At 48.3% G+C, this 17,891-nt stretch overlaps 1 protein-coding gene across 1 annotated transcript; it reads right to left on the minus strand.

Moving 5' to 3' along the window:
* Positions 1 to 406, minus strand: LOC120840363. The gene is made up of 2 exons (XM_040210857.1): positions 281 to 406; positions 1 to 195 (listed from the first exon to the last, which is right to left on the minus strand). The coding sequence occupies exons 1-2, from the start codon at positions 404 to 406 to the stop codon at positions 1 to 3; spliced, it is 321 nt and encodes a 106-aa protein (XP_040066791.1).
* Positions 407 to 17,891: the final 17,485 nt, after the last annotated feature.

Consider the following 17,891-nt stretch of genomic DNA (forward strand, 5'->3'; position numbering starts at 1 on the left):
TTATTGAGCTCCTTGTTCCAGCCCTGCGGGCTGCGTCTCGAGCTGAGCCATCATTTCGTCCACCTCATCCTCCAGGCAGTCCCCTCTTTGTATTCTTCGGCAGTCTTCAAGGATGCCCTCGCAGGTTCGCTTTAAGACTACCGACTGCATGGATGCCAGCAGTCTGTCGGTGACTTCGAGCTGTTTCATATATCCCTTGAAAGTTGAAATGTCTTGTCACAAGTCCATCCCAGGTCATCACCACTGGTACTGTAATTACTGTGCACCCGGGGTACATTACCTTGAGCTCCTTTTTCAGTACGTCGTATTTCTGAGATTTTCGCAACTCTGTCTTGGCCAGGATATTCTTGTTGGTGATGCCAACCTCAATCAGAGTGATTTCCTTCGTTTTCCGGTCATGTATCATCAGGTCGGGCTTGTTGTAATCAAGGGAGAGTTCCGTCTCAATATTTACGTGCGATTTTATCTTTACCCTATCACTCGATATTACATTTTCAACTTTGTAATTCTTCAGCTTACTGCTCCGGTTCAAACCATACTTCTTGGTTAAAGGTAGTGGAGGCATATATATATATATATATATATATATATATATATATATATATATATATATATATTATATGTATATTGTAACTACTTAATGCGAGTTTTTTCCAAAACATTCACAATAAACTACAGCCAGAGGGCTAGAAAATAAATGCAACATGTACAGCATTTTGTACAAATCGTCCGTGCCCTAGTAAAAAAAAAACTCTTTATACTCTTCGCAAACAATATCATCAACACAGTGAATCTAACTTGAATTCGAACAACCCGCAGTGAATGCAAACGGGGTGCAAATAAGAGCACATAATGGGCACAGCCGAGGACAAAAGTCCCCAGGACGCGCGAGCTGCGACTGAAATGCATTGCTCTGCAATCTGCCGGCGTGTCGCCTGGTTTCGAGATAACACTAAAACGCATGCAGGTCCTACTATGCCTTCAGACATGTGCGTTTTCCCGCTCTTCTGCGAAGCGGCGTTTTACTCGGAATCGGGCGCGTGGTGCCGCCTGAAAGATACCGCTTACTGACATGGCACCTACAAAGCAACAAGTCACAGCAGCTCAACTGAGCGATAAGCTGAACTGCTTATAAAGCAAGGTGCGCTGACACCGCGAAATGTGGAGCAATCCCGCAGGCGGTATTTCTATACTTCGTTTCAGCTTCGCTCCGAGCGCGGCCGATGTTATGAGCCGAAGGGCCAATCAAATAGCGCAAAAAGCGAAACGTCACGGCGTGCTCTCTGCAGTTGATAGGACCAGCCGGTATTCGCCGTGTCTCTGTGCGCGCTCCTCCACCGGCTAGTCCTGTCAAGAGCAGAGAGCACGCCATGACGCTGCGTTTTTTGCGCTCCTTGATTGGCCCTTTGGCTCATAACATCGGCCGCGCTCGGATCGAAGCTGAAACGAAGCATAGTATCGGAACGTGTCGCAGACGCTCGTCAGCCGCCAGCGCTATCTCCGAGGTGGTACCACGCGCCCGATTTCGAGTTAGGCAACGCGCCGCAGAAGAGCGGGAACACACACATGTTTGCAGGCACAGTAGGAAATGCATGCGCTTTTGTGTGATCTCGAAACCAGGCGACCCGCCGGCAGATGGCAGCGCAATGCATTTCAGTCGCAGCTCGCGCGTCCTGGAGACTTTTGTCCCCGACTGTACATTCAGCAGTCATGTGTTCCGCGAAACAAACCGCATAGTTAGGTGGTACCAAGCCGCCACCCGATTAGCAGAAGAGTAGCGCTATAAGCACTCCGGAGTGCGCTTCGGACGGAAATGGCTATATGCACTCCGCGAGAGCTCATGCCGTTCGGGCCACCCTTTTTGAACGGCGCGTGTATCACTGGGACACAGCCCCCCGCCTGCATTCAAGCCGCTTCACGGCGACAATACGCGGCTGCTAATTACAAAACAACCAGTACACGCCGCTTCGCGGCTTCCAGCCAGCACCTTAAACCCGCTGTCCTCGATCGCACCTCCGAAAAGTTTAGTTTTGCGAAGTTTCGTCGACAACATACGGTTTTTTTAGTGTTCATCACAAAAAAGAAATTTCGTAAATATCGCCAAATGCCTCGACAAAACAAAATGTCCGAGAAAAAAAGAAAAAAAAAAGAAAAAAGTAGGCCCACCGCGGATTGAACCTGCGTCCACTTGCGTTAAAGCGTACACCTTAAACCCTATGCCATGCCATCGCTCAGAAAACTTGTTGTGACCTTTTGTTGTATACCAGATTAGCGGAGTGCGTATAGCCATTTCCGTTCGAAGTGCACTCCAGAGTGCGTATAGCTTTTTCTTTGGAGCACTCGTCTTTTCCACCGATCCACAAGATAAAGGTCCCCGATTAACTTACGAAGTCGTCCCCCCCCCCCCCCCCCCCCTCCCCGGCTTCGGTGGGACCTTCGCCTCTTTGTCCGTTCCCGTAATCTGACTGCTCGCTCAGTGACAGGTCGGTTCCGGGACTTCCTTGGGAAAAGCTCGAAGGTCATCCAATGCGCAAAGCACGTGTACGACAATGAGCCGCACACGTTCGCCCTAACGCTTCCTGCACACACACACAAGGACACTTTTGTATTTTGCGAGGTGAATCTTCTATGGGGCATACGTCACTGGGCCGAGTGTTCATCTTAATGCAGCCTACGGCAGGTTGCTCCAAGCCAGCTCACCTCATTCGAAGTTCTGTCGGCGGTAGCCAGTTGAGTCCAGCGAACTCCTCGAAAAGAAGCACTGAAAAAGTAAAACGAATGGGCGAGTATTCACCAAGTAAACGCTCCGAAAAGAAAGCACCGAAAAAGTAAAAGGAATGGGCGAGTACTCGCCAAGTAGACTCAAACCCAAAGCTGGTTCCATGGGCACGCCGGCACCTGGGACACTTTTTGTTTTTCGAAAAACGTTCTTTGATATTTTTTTCGGAAACATAAAGGCCTGAAACCACCCAAAAGTTTGCAGCTGGCTTTGTTTTTGAGTTTGGTTACGGTGGCGATGGCGATGCGACGACGTTCGCTGGTTACGACGACAGTGGTTAAGACGAAACTCATTTGACGCAACGTGAATATTCGTGTTTTAGTTGACATACATTAGAACATTTAAACGTAAAAAAAAAAATTGTTTTAACATTTATCAAATTCTTTGTAATGAAGTGTGTTGGTTGTGTACTAAACTTAAACTTGGCCTGTCTCAGCTTCGTTGTGTACTAAACTGCATCTTGGCCTGGCTTAGCTTCGTTTTATTTCAACATGGCGGCAAGAATCGTACTCTGAGCGTGCTCTGTGTTGTGCTTAACATATTTTTTTGTGCATTGATTGTCCTGTTATCCACCTTCTGCAATCCACATCAGCGGCAAGCATGCTGTCTAAGTACTGTGTGCCCGCCGGAAAGAATATCCATTCTTCTCGGAAGCAAGGCTGCAACTAGGGCTGCTCGGATCGTGGCTTGGACGTCGTCGGCTCCGACGAACCGCGTCCGCGAGCCTCACGTCGTTTGCTGGGTTCCTTTACGTTTCCGGCGATGAATCCCCCAGTCTTGGCCTCATTCGTACAAGACCAAGCTGGTGAAAAACAATCTACCACAACGCCGCGTCTTTGTAGTACGATTACTACGATCAGTGGCGCTTAAAACCTTAGTGGCCCCCTTCAACTGTAAGCTGTGTGTGTGTGTAGACGTTGTAAGGAGGGCTCTTCGGTGTGAACGCCCTTACCTTCACAGTGTGCAAACTTTTCGAATGGTTATTAAACAGGCGGCGCTGTGAGAAGCGAACCTTCGGAGTTGCTTCAACTCGCAGTGTGGTTCTCAAAATGGGCACCTATACTCCTTTTCATACGTATCGTGTAAAGCTGTCAAACGTACCGAAGTGGTGCGCAGGAAAATACAGAAAAACAAAAACAAAAATCTGTTCCTCCGCGCGTTTCGTGGACGAGTGGCAGCGCTGCTCTGGCGATACCGACAGTGGTTCGAACCCACTAGACGCGCGAAGTGTTTTTTTTTTCTTCGTTTATAGACATGCCTTTTGTGCAAGATTGTGCGCATTGCCGAACTGCATATTTCAATTCCTCCCTTCTTCTTCCTTTTTATTTATAAGTCGCCGATAGCCCATATTTCTGCAATCTGCTCTGCCGCTTTGCAAGTGTTATTTGCCTCCAGCACCGAGTTATATTTTTCTTTCGTGCAGCGTGGAATGAGGAATCGCACTGATAGCAGCCTTGTCCCAAAATTTATAATACACTCTAAGAAAAAAGGGTCAGCACAGTCCTCCTTAAATGGAGGAACGAGTCTGATACATATATTCCTACAGAAATGGAGCAACTTTACCGCCTTCAACAAGGGAGGAAAGTTCCTCCTCCGTCGAATCGGAGGCGCATTTCAAAATGGCGGCTCCAAATCGAGCGCCTATTGTAGGTCCTTCCGGCACGCTATCGACGATCCACCAGTTCCACCGCAACGCAAAGTGTTCCGATAGTCACCGGACAGGCAAATGCCTCCCTCCCACTGGCGGTCTGCCACTGCTTGGTCGGCAACACTTGACAGAAAAGCACCGCGTTCACCGCCTAACAGCGACCATGCCCAACCAAATCGAGCCGACAGTTCCAGGGCATGATGAGCACCGAATCACCACAGAACACGAGCTTTGCACGTCATATATTTATTGTCAAATCCGGCTCCCGTGCAGGTGAGGAAATCCGCGCCCCGAATCATATTTCGCGTCGTAAACAAAAAGAACAAACAAAAAAACACAACAACAAAAGACACACACACAAATTTGCCGAAACGCATCGCCACAATGGTCAGTCAATTTCGCGTCACTTACCCGTTCTCGTTCTCATATTGCAATTACTCCGTCGCAAATCCCAAACAACGGATAGGAGCTCTAGGACCGATCGTAATCCCACGCGACCGATACGGTGCGTCGAACGATTCTTTACAACTCGCCAAAAGTATGCTACCGGTTGATGCGAACCTCGGGTACCTCAGGCGAAAGGAAATACGAAGACAGTTGCACCGTCCACGGCCAGATGGCGCGCTCAAGCAAACTCCAAAAGCACTGGATACATAAATATTATCCAGAATTTAAAGCAAACTACTCCAGGTGGCGCTGTTACCGCCCAATTCAATATTTTTAAGAAAAACAATGTCTTACTCTAGTGATACCCAAATTCACTTCCACGCTCCCCATTGCTTCGCACAGGAAGTCTCTTCGTACATACACATTACGCACACAATGCACTGAACAACATGGACACATACATGGCAACATTATAACAGAGCCAACGAGGTAGAGGGACTTAGAGTGATAAACAGGAAGTTCGGAAGTGGCACCCCCCCCGGTTGTCGCCATGTTGTACTCAAATGTGATCACTCGTCACGTGACCTCCCTTGAGCCGTGACGTCACCGGTAAGATGGCAGCGCCCAGAGCTGGCGGATGCGAGTTAGTTCGGTGTGCGGTAGCGGCGATGTGCAGCTGCTCTCCGACGACTTCGGGCTTCTTCGTGTTCGCTGACACAGGTATAATGTGAAAATATGAAGGAATGAGACTTTATACCTTTTTTTTGTGTAAGATCGCTCTCCATCATCTGGATAGTAACACCTATGAGACAGCATCAGCCGTATCGCCGTACCGGTGCTCGGATTTCCGGGTGTGTTCGAGGATTGATAGAAATTTGAGTGCTTTTAGCATGAAATTTTGGCATTCTCTTAGCTTTGTTTGAGTGTTGGAATGTCTGAAAATCGACGCGAAATGTATGCGTCGGATGTAGGGCCCAGGGAAATGTATTTGAGCCCTAGGCAACTGCATAATCGCAGCAACGTTTAGCGAGGAATCTCCTGAGAAAGTTAAGAAATGTTGACTACCATCCCTTTCAATCTATTCGATAGACTTCTTTCAGAAGTGTGGGCCGCCTATACTTTGTTTCATCATAACTCAACCTCACATCAACAAGTTGCAGTAGTAATAATTTCTTACGAGTGTAATATTTATTTTCGGTAGCTGGGCACAGTTTGTGCCCATTAATATCCGTGTGGTTTGATGTTATCATGTGTTTAGCATTAAGTATCCTCTCTCCAATGCCTACAGAGGCCCTTAGAGGGAATAAATTAATAAGCAACATTTTCGCATCACTGGAGATGGTTTTCGGGTGCACCACATGTTCAGGAGAAGTGGAACGATTGCAGCCCAAAGCAACCAGTCTGCCAGTCTGCTATGTTCCATCAATTAATAATGAGGAGTCAGAGATGCGGGTGTCCTCAAAAAGGTCCAGCACGTGTGGTGAACATAATTCTTTGCGTAGAGGCTCTGAAGGCGTAAAGGCTAGCGGAAATATGTTTATCTGGTTAGTGTGTCAAATATGTTTATTTCCACTTAATTACATAATTATTGATTCTTAGGAAATGGTTCCATAACAAGTTGCTTCTGCGACAGTCTCGTGTCAGGCGTTAAGTTGTAGTAACTGTGCTCCTTGTTGTCGGATGACGCTCCTGGAACGTCGGTGTTCAGTTTGGTCGAGTGGCAACTTTGACCGACAGGTGCCGTCTTGTAATCATACGTCTTGTGCGGCCACTGACATTTGGTCCACTGAAGCTGCAGAGCTGGCTTCTAATCCGCAAATTTTCCTGGTAGTTCTCTGCGTCGATGCAGTAAGCTCGGGCATGTAGTGCTTACGCGTCTGTGCCTTTTGCTGTAGCGTCGACTTGATGGCTGGCAACAGGCAACACTGTTTGTTTGCTATCTAAGCCATTTCACTTCCATTTCGTAATAGCTATTTTTTCCGCATCCCGCGACCTCTGCAATTTGTGTAAGACTCTTGTGGCGAAGTGAAGTCGGGTGATGCTCGGTGTCCACTTTTGAGAACAACCAACCATTCTATTTCTTCAAGTCACTCAGCAGCATTCTCGGTCAAAGTTGGAAATAGTGTGCTTCATTGCGTGGGCACAGATAATTGGTGTCAGCACATTATTAGGTATTGTCCTTGTACGGCAACCAACACCAAATCAAATGTCCTTGCATTGCTGCTCACCTGCTCCGTTGTGCTTACCTCCCGTCGGGGTGATGGGGATCAGGAGCTTCGGGGTAATGTCAGCACCAGGGGCAAAGGCCGCCGAAAGTAATCCTCAATGTCCCGCGGGCGCTCCTCGAGACGTGGTCGAAGGTGGTTGGGCCAAAACTCTTGCGGGACAATTCATTGGTACGGGCACCTGCAGTAGACATGGTCGGCCTATTGCATTGGTGGCAGAGTGGTTGTCGATCAACCATTCGCAGCACCTCCGTTTTCCACGGTATACTTTGTTCAGCGAGAACCTATACTGGTTCTTTCCGATGTCAAGAATGCTTCGGCGTTGGGGTGTCTCGTTGAATTGGCATTGAATACTAACGGGTAGCCGGGTGGTGGACGTCGTGACTTTGTGGCAAAAGTCGCCCTCGGTTCGTCAGACGCCGCTTTGCTAGAAGAAGTCTTCAGTTGAAATGCCTGTCCAACTTGTTCCAAAGCGATCTCGCCAATCAAAATAAAAGCTGGGCAACTGATGGCAGAAAGTAGCTTCCGGATCTCCTCCCTGACAACAATGTGGATGATGTTGCGAATGTCTGGGAGTCTGGCGTCGAAGTTCCAGTTGGATGACTCGAGTGTCGAGACGCTGGGGGAGTTGTTGATAGTGACAGGCTCGGGCCTGCAGTTATACATTCAATGTTCGAAGCCTTGGTGATATGAACCCTTCGACTGTTGTCGTGAGGTTGCGGACAAGGCTGCCGAAGGTGCTGTTCCTCACATGAGGGGCATGGGATCCCTAGCTTCTCGTCTTCTGTAGCACCAGGGTTGGCATAGGTGCTCGATCAGGCGCATAACATCCTCCACGAAGGCAGTGACGCTCTTGTTGGGGCCGTGTCCTGGACAGAAGCAGGAATTCGGCTCCCTCCCGTCAATGTTAGCTGATGAACGTACAGTTAAGCTCGATCTTGCAAACATCCCATGACGTTGAGGAGGATTCGTGGTTCTCAAACCGGTGCCTGGCAGTTTCTTCCACGAGAAGTATAGGTTCTGCAGGAGCTGGTTGTCTGTCCACCCACTGTGGCGGGCAACACGGTCATATTGTTCAATCCAGCCCTCGACGTCTTCATATACCATGCGTGAAAGAACGTCAGAGTGTGATGTGCGACGGGAATACAATCAATCGTGGAAGTGGACGCGGTTCGCTACTACAGGTTTGTCATTGTTGGCTTAGTCAGCTTCGGTTTTTCTGGCAAAAGACCGAATTCCGGTGGTTCCTGCTGGTAGCAGCGACAGACTCGGATTCCAGGTTCTTCGTGGTGTACTTTCGAGGTTCGTCCTTGTGGTACTCGCTTGTCTTGCCATTTTTCTGCCGGGCTCGGGATAGGACTTGGCTCATGGCTCGCCTGGGGTTCAAGGCGCGGATAGTCCGCCACCCTTGTCCCGTTATTGGGCAACTCGGCTGAGGAGCCGCCAAGGTGCACACTGAGTGAAGGGATATGGGTAAAGTACCCAGCACCTCCACCAGAACATACGATGACAGCTGAGCATGGCCTGGAGCTTTTGAGAATAGTAAATCTTAATAAAAGATAGGACTGGAGCAAGCCTCCGTGACATTATAACAAAATTGACAGAAGAGAGACTACCCTGAGCACTAAAGAAGCAACATTGCTTTAGTGGCATTCTGTCCGGATAAATTTTCTCCCTCGGGGCTTGGCGACTGCCGTGGGCGAACTGAACTGAAATGAATGTGGGACCACTTTTCTGGTCATGAGCCGCTGCAGACTGTCGTGCCAAAGCGGCGTGAACGGGTGGACTGGGTAGGTAACACTCGCAATGATATGTCCATACGGCCATTCGCGTAACAACTGATGATGAAACTTTTGTGTCGACGAAGCGTGCGACAGACCAGCGGAATCAATACCAACTGCAATACCTGTGGTCCGTGAAAGCGCACGTCTACGCCGGAACAATTTGTGAAGCAGCACAGCATCATTTTACACATCCCGGAAACTACCAACTTCAAGGCAGCTCTCTGGTGCGCCAAAGCGAACGAAGCTGCACCACGATTGCACACTACCAAACACGACTCACGCAATTTCCGTCGCTAACCGTGTATCCAAATGCACAGTTAGCGATAGACTTGGTTAGCACGTTAAAGCGTGTAGCACACGCTTTACTGCAGACCTTGAAGATTCCGATGGTCAACGAGAGCACGGAAACGTAGGACCAAGCCGAGCTCCGAGCAACGTAGGGCAGATTGTCTGTTCCGTGACAATATCCCCGTCGGTCACCGGCGAAATGCACATCGCTCCTCCGTATTTTCACGTTATACCTACGTGAGACACCACGCTGAACTCTGAAGTCGCTTTCGACCGGCCTTATATGACGGTTTCCGCGTCTGAAATCAATTCGCCGAGACGAACGGCAATCAACAAAGCATCCGACAAGCTCCAACCCAGCTGGGGCCAGCCGCTGCATGGGGGCTGCCATCTTTTCTGTGACGTCACGTATTTTGTCTGGTCATGTGACGAGTGGTCAAATTTGCGTACAATGGCAGCCGCCTTATGGGGGTCACTTTCTAGTGCAGACCGATACCCCGGTTTATCGCTCTCAGCCCATCTACCTCGTTGAACACCGCACACATATATAACACAGAACACAACCCCTCATCACTGACACCAACGGTTGCACCACTGGTATATATACCGGGCAAATTTAAGGCACCTATTTCCGCACTGACTGCCCAAGAAAGAATAATATTGAAAAAACATTACTGCTCTCGCACAAAAATCTGCCGATAAGAATGTTTTTAAACGTTCGAAGGCATGTATTTCCAAGTAGAATATAATCTTAAACATGGTAATTATTTGGTGTAGTCGATAAAACTACCCCAGCCGCCGGCACACAAAAAAAAAAAAAAAGAATACGCGCATATGGGTGAGCGCTGGTGCGCGCTGATGTGTCCACTTCTCCGCGTAGCAGCTTCGACCGCACAGATATGCGTCCAGAAAGTTCAAAACGACGCGAGACAGTCTTATTTTCTGGTGCTAGTCGAGAGAAAAAACAAGAATAAAGGCTGAACCACATGTAAGCGATTAAGCAAATGACGGTGACAGTGACGAGAATCGGGGACGAGCGACGGAGATTTCCGATGGCCGCTCGTCGCGTACGGCTCGGTTTTGGATTTCTAAAAGTCGTCACTCATCGCCTTGGTCACTCGCTCCCGTCGCTTTCATGTGATTCGCCCCACCGCGCGACTCACCGAGCGCCAGCGAAGCGGGTCGCCGTACGTCGTCTGTCCTGTCGTTCGCCGAATCGCTTGCATGCGGTTTATACTTGAGAAATCACCGTCGCTCGTCGCCGACTCTCGTCACTTGTGCCGTCGCCCGCTAAATCGCTTACATGTGGTTGAGAAATGAAGTGCGAGCGCGCGGATAGCTTTGATCGGTTCTCATCGTGCGTGAGAGCTCGAGTTTCTTTACCTTTAAAAAGTCGTGGGGCATTACAGTGACGCGTCGACGATCGCTGCAATACTTCCGCGCGAAGCTCAGGTGTAGCACCTGGCAAAATGGGTACCGCAGGTTCTCACGTCATAATCTTTTTCGGTGTTTCTGATTATGGCACTTCTGAAGCAACATTGAGGTAAGGAAACTAGAGGCAGAGGTATTCGAAATGTGCCATTAGGTTTTCATAATGCTTTTGAGAGCTAGCAAAAACCCAAAGAAGGCAGCGAACCCCCAGCTCATGGTCTACTGCACTGCGTGACAGTCCTGGCAGCCTGGCATCCTCCACCTTCGGCTCTTGCACTAGATTTATAATTGCCCGGTATATATTCCTGTGTCGATTTAGGAGCGGGGGTCAGGCGCTTTTGACCTTCCCTTTTGAACTCTGCATGTGACACCTTTCAAAGGTACCAAAGCCTGGTCGCAATGCAAGAAGGAAGTCAGGGTGTAGTCATGCAGTGCTACAGTTTAGTGTCTTAGTTTTGTCTTGTTTACGAAGCAGGGTGTTCATGTTTACACTCAGTACACAACTGGATACTTCCCCAAACATCTTATGCTAAGTCAATCTTAACTTATCACCCCCTCTCAATCACATCAATCCTCTGTAGAACATCGGAACTTCTCCTTAACCGTGCTGTATTAAAAACCCCTGCAACAACTTTTTGACTTGTTTTTAATCTGCACCGAAGCTGAGCGCACTGAACGTAGTAACTTAATGAAACTTTTCTTTTCTCAAATTTCGCTTTTATTTTAAAAGTTATAGGCAAATTAAAATTACGCAAACAACCAAAACAGAACCTCCTTCATGAGGTCCTTGGTCGCTTGAGTGGCCGTGAAATAGAAGAGGTTTAGTGAGCTCAGCGAGCTCTCACGGCTGCCGCACTCCGAGCCGACGGCTCGAGAGGGCGCCGCTAAAGCATGTTCTGGATAGGCTGTGTGAAGCGGGCAGCCAGGGCGGCTCGCATTGCATTTTCTGCGCGATTAAACGCTAATTCGGCATGACACTTCATTGGCCACAAACGACAGCAAACACAGGGTAAAGATCAGTTCAGAAAGGGAGCCACTTCGCGCTGCCATACTGCCAAAAGGCTAAATCGCAAGCCAAACCTGCGCTGAAGGCATTCGGAACGCTCGGAACCGGTCGGATACTCGCACCGGTATACCACCGCAGTGCCGCCGCATATATCCGGGACCTTTCTACGCTCGCCGCTCGTCGGTGCCTGATACCATGCACCAGAGATGGCAGTAATGACATTACTGTAATGGAATTACAGTAATTAATTTACTTTTTGGAGTAATGAGTCATGTAATGAATTGCTTCTCTAGGCTGGCATTTTAGTATTGTAATGAATTACTTTCAGGCAGGAATGTCGAGAAAATTACTCATTACTTTTGAAATTACTTTTGTCCTAAATTAGAAACTTCGTTTGCAAGTTTTAAGAAAGAAGAGAAAAACTATTTTGCATGCTGAAATGTTGTGAAAGAACATCAGAGGAAATAATCGATGGCTACCTGAGCGAATAGCCTTGTACGAAGAGCTGGACAGACGCACATAGGAGGTCGCAAAAGGCGAATGAGAAAAGCTTGCGTGTAAGCATCGCTGGAAGGTACGACTTATGAACTCCAGGCACGACAGATTCACAGCGTGGCGTCGCCACGACGATAGTATACTTTGTTCATCCCTAAGCTGACAGTGCTGTGGGAGCTGCAAGCTCACCAAAACCGATCCAACACCTTCTTTTAATCACGTGTCCCGTCCCTTTCTATGCGCGTGGGTATCAACAAGAGCACGATTACGTGGCGAACGGTAGACGTGTGACTGCTCCAACAAACAGATAGCTTCAACTGTTCATCCCTAACCTGAGAGTGTGTCAGCTTAGGGATGAACGGCTCATAGGCTACAAGGCGACGGGCACATCACCAGTGAGTTAAACATAATTTAACACTTGAGAGGACAGGACAAACAGATCCGCAGCCTTGCACTTTCGTCAAGCAAGGTCGAACCGTAAGCTTCTACCATTGTGATTAACAAACGACCGGAATGAATAGTTAATTCCAAATGCCTTGTCAAAGCCACAGAACGTTTCGTGCGTCCTACCCTTACAAAAATATGTATGGACACTTCTAGGACGTTCTATAGACCAGCGTCCATAGGGAGGACAAAAGGCATCTATAGGCGGACCACGACCTCTGTTGCCTCCGTGAAGTCGTCCTATGGCTGCCCTATAGAATATTGGCCAACGGACGTTCTATGGACGTCCTATTCTATGGATGATGTGTGGTCATCCTATATCCTCTCTATGGCAAGGCGCCTTATAGAGTCCATAGGGACTCTATAAGGTGTCTACACATGGTCTTTACGGTGTCTCTAGGGTGCCTGTAGAAAACCCATACGAAGTCTACAAGGAGTCCCTAGGGAAGCCATACAAGATCTACACAGGATCCTCATGGAGTCTGCGGAAAAGCCATACAAGCTCTACAGGGAGTCGCTACAAGGTCCGCAGAGAAGCCACTCAGTTTGCAGGGGGTCTGCTATGGGGTCCGCACCGACCAACGTTTCTGAAGCAAGTCAGTTGGGAAACTGCTAAAGAGCTTGCTCTGAAAAAGTGGCACCGATCTGTACTCCAAAACCAAACTAATTGCGATCGCAACGCCACCATTCCACCCGCAGCGGCCACTCGGATAACTGCACGACTGCGTGTGTTGGTTTGGGACTATCGATATTCGACAGCATGTGACTGTTCTGCTTTGGCTTTAATCGGCCACTTTGGCGCCGAAACATATACGGTAGAAGAGGGATTTCAGGGGTGCCAACCCCCGTCTCCAAGGCGGACACGCCGCGAATTGCCACCGAACTTAGCGCACCCAATCGGGACGCGCTACCTGAAGTCGTCGGTGAGGCATGGCTGTAAAAAAAAAATATTAATTGTGCCGCAAAACCCTGTGAGCTAAAAGTGTATGCAAACATCACGCTCTTGTCAGTTTGTACTGATCTCCAATAAAGGGTTCTACAAAAAGAGCTTTTTCCCATTTGTTTTTACGCAAAAACGTGCTCTGTAAAAGTCAGTAAAAGAGTGTTGGGTCCTTAGGGGTCTGCAAAGAAACCTTACAAGGTCTATAGGGAGTACGTAAGGGGTTCACAGGGAAGCCATACAGGGTCCACAGGGAAACCATACAGGGTCTACACGGGCTCCTTATGGAGTCTGTAGAGAAGCCATACAGGGTCTGCACGGAGTCCCTACGGGGTCCATAGAGAAGCCACTTTAAGCGATGCTGGTACCGCGGTGTGAGAGTCGCACTCCCTGGCTCCTGGATGATTGGCATCATAATAAAATGGCTTGCCTAAACTTTCCTGACGTGAAAAAAAAACATAAAGTAAATCTCTGATACTGCGCGTATATAGCAAAACTACAATTACTTATGCGTCGCGCGCAGACCCAGCCTAGTATACCGCTTTGTAACGACGATCATCCAGATGACCGCAATTTTGATAGGCACCAGTGCGCCCACTATGGGTTGTGAAAGTTGCGAATATCTACGGGGGCCGCAGCGACCCGCATATACATACCTCCCACTGAGAAAGTAAAAACATTATTCCGGCACATACTAAGCACTTCCATCTCCACAATGAGTATACCCTGAGGTTGGATATGCCTCTAGACATCAATGTAACATATTGATACCCGGAACTTAATTAACAACTCTTTACCTCGGACACCTCACTACACCTAAAGAAAACGTCTACCCGGCATCACTTTGTTAATGCCCCAATATATAGCTCACACCATAGAGAGGCAATAGGATGACCATAGACTCACCGGGACCATAGAACGGAAATAGGAAGGAATGAAAAACTTTTTTCTTTCGCGAAGATTTCTATAGCGTTTTTGTGTCCATTCTGTGGCAAACCAATGGTACATAGACGGTCTAAGAATTGTCTAAAGGAATCCATAGGATGGACAAAGAGGTAATAGAACGGCAAAAGTATGGACATAGGACGTCCATACATATTTTTGTAGGGGTAGATCACAGCAGGTGCCACTCGCGGTATGCCTCGCTGCCTTCCCTTGCGAAGTTTATTCGGGAATAAGATTACAAGCAGATATTACCCCCACTTGCTGGGAAAGTACACAATTTAGGAAGCTAGCGCCATTTCTCAACTGGCGACGCTTCTGCTTAAGCAATTATTCGGGTGCTTTTTGTGACAATGCGCAAAACTTGGACTCTTCGGGTGTTTCAGAAGATTGCTTTTTGAAAGTAAAGAACAATAATAGGGCAGAAAAAGGACGTTGGGCACCATGTAGAAGGGTTGCCTTGCTGCATGCCCGTCCAGGAGGAACAACGCGAAGCCGAGGTTTCCAAAACAAAAATCACATCTCCACGTGGTGAATGATGTTAATTGGGGCGAAGCTGGTGGTGCTGATGATACTGATTTTATCGTTCATAGGTAGTGCTGATGGTGCTGATTTTTCTTTTATTGCTCATTGGTAGTGCTGAGTTCCGGTTTGCGTTTTGACTTCATTATTACTGCTTTAGGGTCGGTGAAACGCAAAGCCAGTGGTTCTTCTAGCGGATCCGCTTGGATCTCCTAGAAGCCGTGGGAACGCATCTCCACCGCTTAAGTCAACGGTCCATGTCAGAAAGAGAGTGTGTTGTATGGAACGTAGTTATATACGCATTTGAGCATTTGACCGTAGCGCCCTCTCGTCTACAGACGTTGAGCCAATGCAGGCAAAGTTTAACGCGATTATATACGCATTTGACCGCAGCGCCCTCTCCTGCATAGACGTTGAGCGGCTACATGCAACGTTTCATCCATGACAGACAGATGGATGTCAATCGATGTGAGCACGGACACCGGATGGATGGACAAGGATAGACACTAAAGAGCTTCGCCCTAAATAAACTACATTTATTAGTACAATTGGAATGATATGTTAGTATTCATTTACAACAATGGCCATGGGTCCCACCTATATGTCTACGTGCGCTCAATCCGTTTCCCCTGTTTCGTTGGCGTGTCCCCCTTTAATTGACTCTGTAATCACACAATCAGTACGTGCAGTCTTGCCTCAGCCACCTGGCTGATGGCAAGTAGAGGAAGCGGTCCATGGGTGGTCATATGCAGTATATCGTCGGTCGGTAGCAGCCGAAGCGGCCCCTCGCCCCCCCCCCCCCCCCCCCCTACGCATGAAAGACCAGAGGAAAAAAAAGGTTTTGCAGTAAAGCCAAGAAAACCCCGTATTTTAAAGGGGCCCACCAACAATTTTCTGACCGTTGTGAAGTTCGTGCTGAAACGGAGCTCCATGAATGCAGGAACACAGAGGAAAAAAAATATTACAGAAATTCGCAATATTTTGTGAGTTATTAGCAAATTAAGTCTTGCAGAAAACAAGTTTAAATAAGCAAAACATTGCGCTTCATGACGTAAAATGAAACAGTTCAGCGATTGGAGCAAAGCGGTCGGCCAATTGGACGCGAGTTCGGTTGACAGCCCGTCTGCCCGGTCGGCTCGTCGATCATTAGGCGTAGCTGCAACCATCGCAGCTTTGAGATCGGGTTGCCATCATCGATGAATTTACCGGGCTTATCGGATTTTGAATGCGGATTTGGGCGTCGCGCCGTACGAGGACAATCCACGCAAGCGCCGCGACGCGTCTCTGCCTCAGTCCGCTTCGACAGCCGCGGAAGACTCGTCTCCCGCAACTCCGCCACCGGAGCCACCTCGGCGAGTAGGAGGTCAAAACTGGAGAGCGTTCCCGTTGGACACGATATAAGCTGCGTCCCGTCACCGCACTTCACTCGAACAGGGAAAAGTCTGTCACAGCACTAAAAGAAAATAAGGGTTCCCCTGGCTCCTCTTACTGCTTTTAGTTGACCGGGACCGGGGGCGCACAAGTGAAAATACGATGCGCGTTGCCTGCACTCATCACTTGTCGTCTGCTCGCGATGGTACGTCGCGGACGCCACTGGGAGGCGCGCATGAGCGACAAGGCGCAGAGCCGTATATTGACAAGGCGTTGTTTTCGCCCTTTTTGAACTTTACTTTGCAACTTTATTAGCTCTATAAGAATCACTTGTTTGAGAAATAATGACGGTTAACGTGTGATACACTTTATTTCGCTTCAAAATTCCTGGGACGGCTCTCGCCAATCACGAAACCCAGAGAATGTGACGTATAGTGAAAGGGAGCGCCATTATGCGTGCGCATTCGGCACCTCACGGCGCCACCGTCGGAGGAGGTGTTTCCGAGTTGTCAAATTAAAATATGATGCGCTCATATTTTCAAACTCTTTCGTTGTCCACTGGGTTTCCGGGACCACTAGCTTGTAGAAACCGCAAAAAAAAAAGTCAGCGCTCCAATACTGTTGGAGGGCTTCTTTAAGTCATTAATTCGTACATTAGTTTTCCTGATTAGTTGTACCACTTGGCGATCAAGCCGCGCGTGAGAGTTGCTACCGTCGGTTCAATGACAGTGCCCTTCACTTCGAACAGAAGTTCTGAGGTGCATTACATGAGACAAGAAGAGTAAGACTGTATATTCTTTTCTAAAAGTTTTGTATTGTTATTTAAAACTACTAATAACTTCCCGTGATCCGCTCTGTTGTGCTTTCACCGAGAATGCCGGCGTCTGTGCCTGCCTCCGCAAGGAGCTACCTGGCAAAAGTCTCGGGAGACTACAACAAGAGCAACAATTTAATTCACTAGAACTCCTTAATCTCTGCTGTTGATCTTTGGCCAGAGGCTTACTGGATACGCGTGTTGTCCCCTCAATTTCGTTTCGCTCGAGCTTGAGGTACGGTGGTTTTGTGGAACTTTCTCAGTATCTAAAGGGCTAGAGTTCGACGGTTGACATAAAGTTTCACAAAACTACTTCGATAAACGACGGTGACTGAGCACGAAATGTTCTAGACGTAAGGAAGCTTTCCGGCCTTGATAGCACTCTATATCCGTGAAGTATAATGGATGAGCGGTGGCCGCATTTGCGGAGTGGCGATCAGCGATCCAGCAAATCATCAATAAAAGCAGTAGGCGTTCCGGGGCATTCCGAGGTTAAAATTTCCCTCAGAACTCGCTCCGCAGTGGTCGATTCCCCGGTCTATCTGAATCTGGAGCTTAGCACTGCTTTCCGACGGACATTTTTATTCCAGTATTTCATTGATTATTTTGGTGGTTAGAACTGTTATTGTGACAACATGTTTTAAGTACAACTGCCCTTCCAAATATCAAGATAGTCAATAAAAAGCAGCGACTCCCGATATGTAGGGTGTCCCGCCAAAATAGTTGCACGGTTTTATTCACCGCAAAAGTAAACGACGCACCGAAGAACCCTCATTTTTAGCCCAAATGTAGCGCTAGAGGTCGGAACCAGATGC

This window comes from Ixodes scapularis, unplaced genomic scaffold, assembly GCF_016920785.2.
Source record: "Ixodes scapularis isolate PalLabHiFi unplaced genomic scaffold, ASM1692078v2 PGA_scaffold12__126_contigs__length_90152505, whole genome shotgun sequence".
NCBI lineage: Eukaryota > Metazoa > Arthropoda > Arachnida > Ixodida > Ixodidae > Ixodes > Ixodes scapularis.

Coding starts and splice junctions, on each gene's coding strand:
- LOC120840363 (XM_040210857.1), bottom strand. CDS start 406: ATGATACATGACCGGAAAACGAAGGAAATCACTCTGATTGAGGTTGGC. Junction 196..280: donor TACTGAAAAAGGAGCTCAAG/GTAATGTACCCC, acceptor TCAACTTTCAAG/GGATATATGAAACAGCTCGA.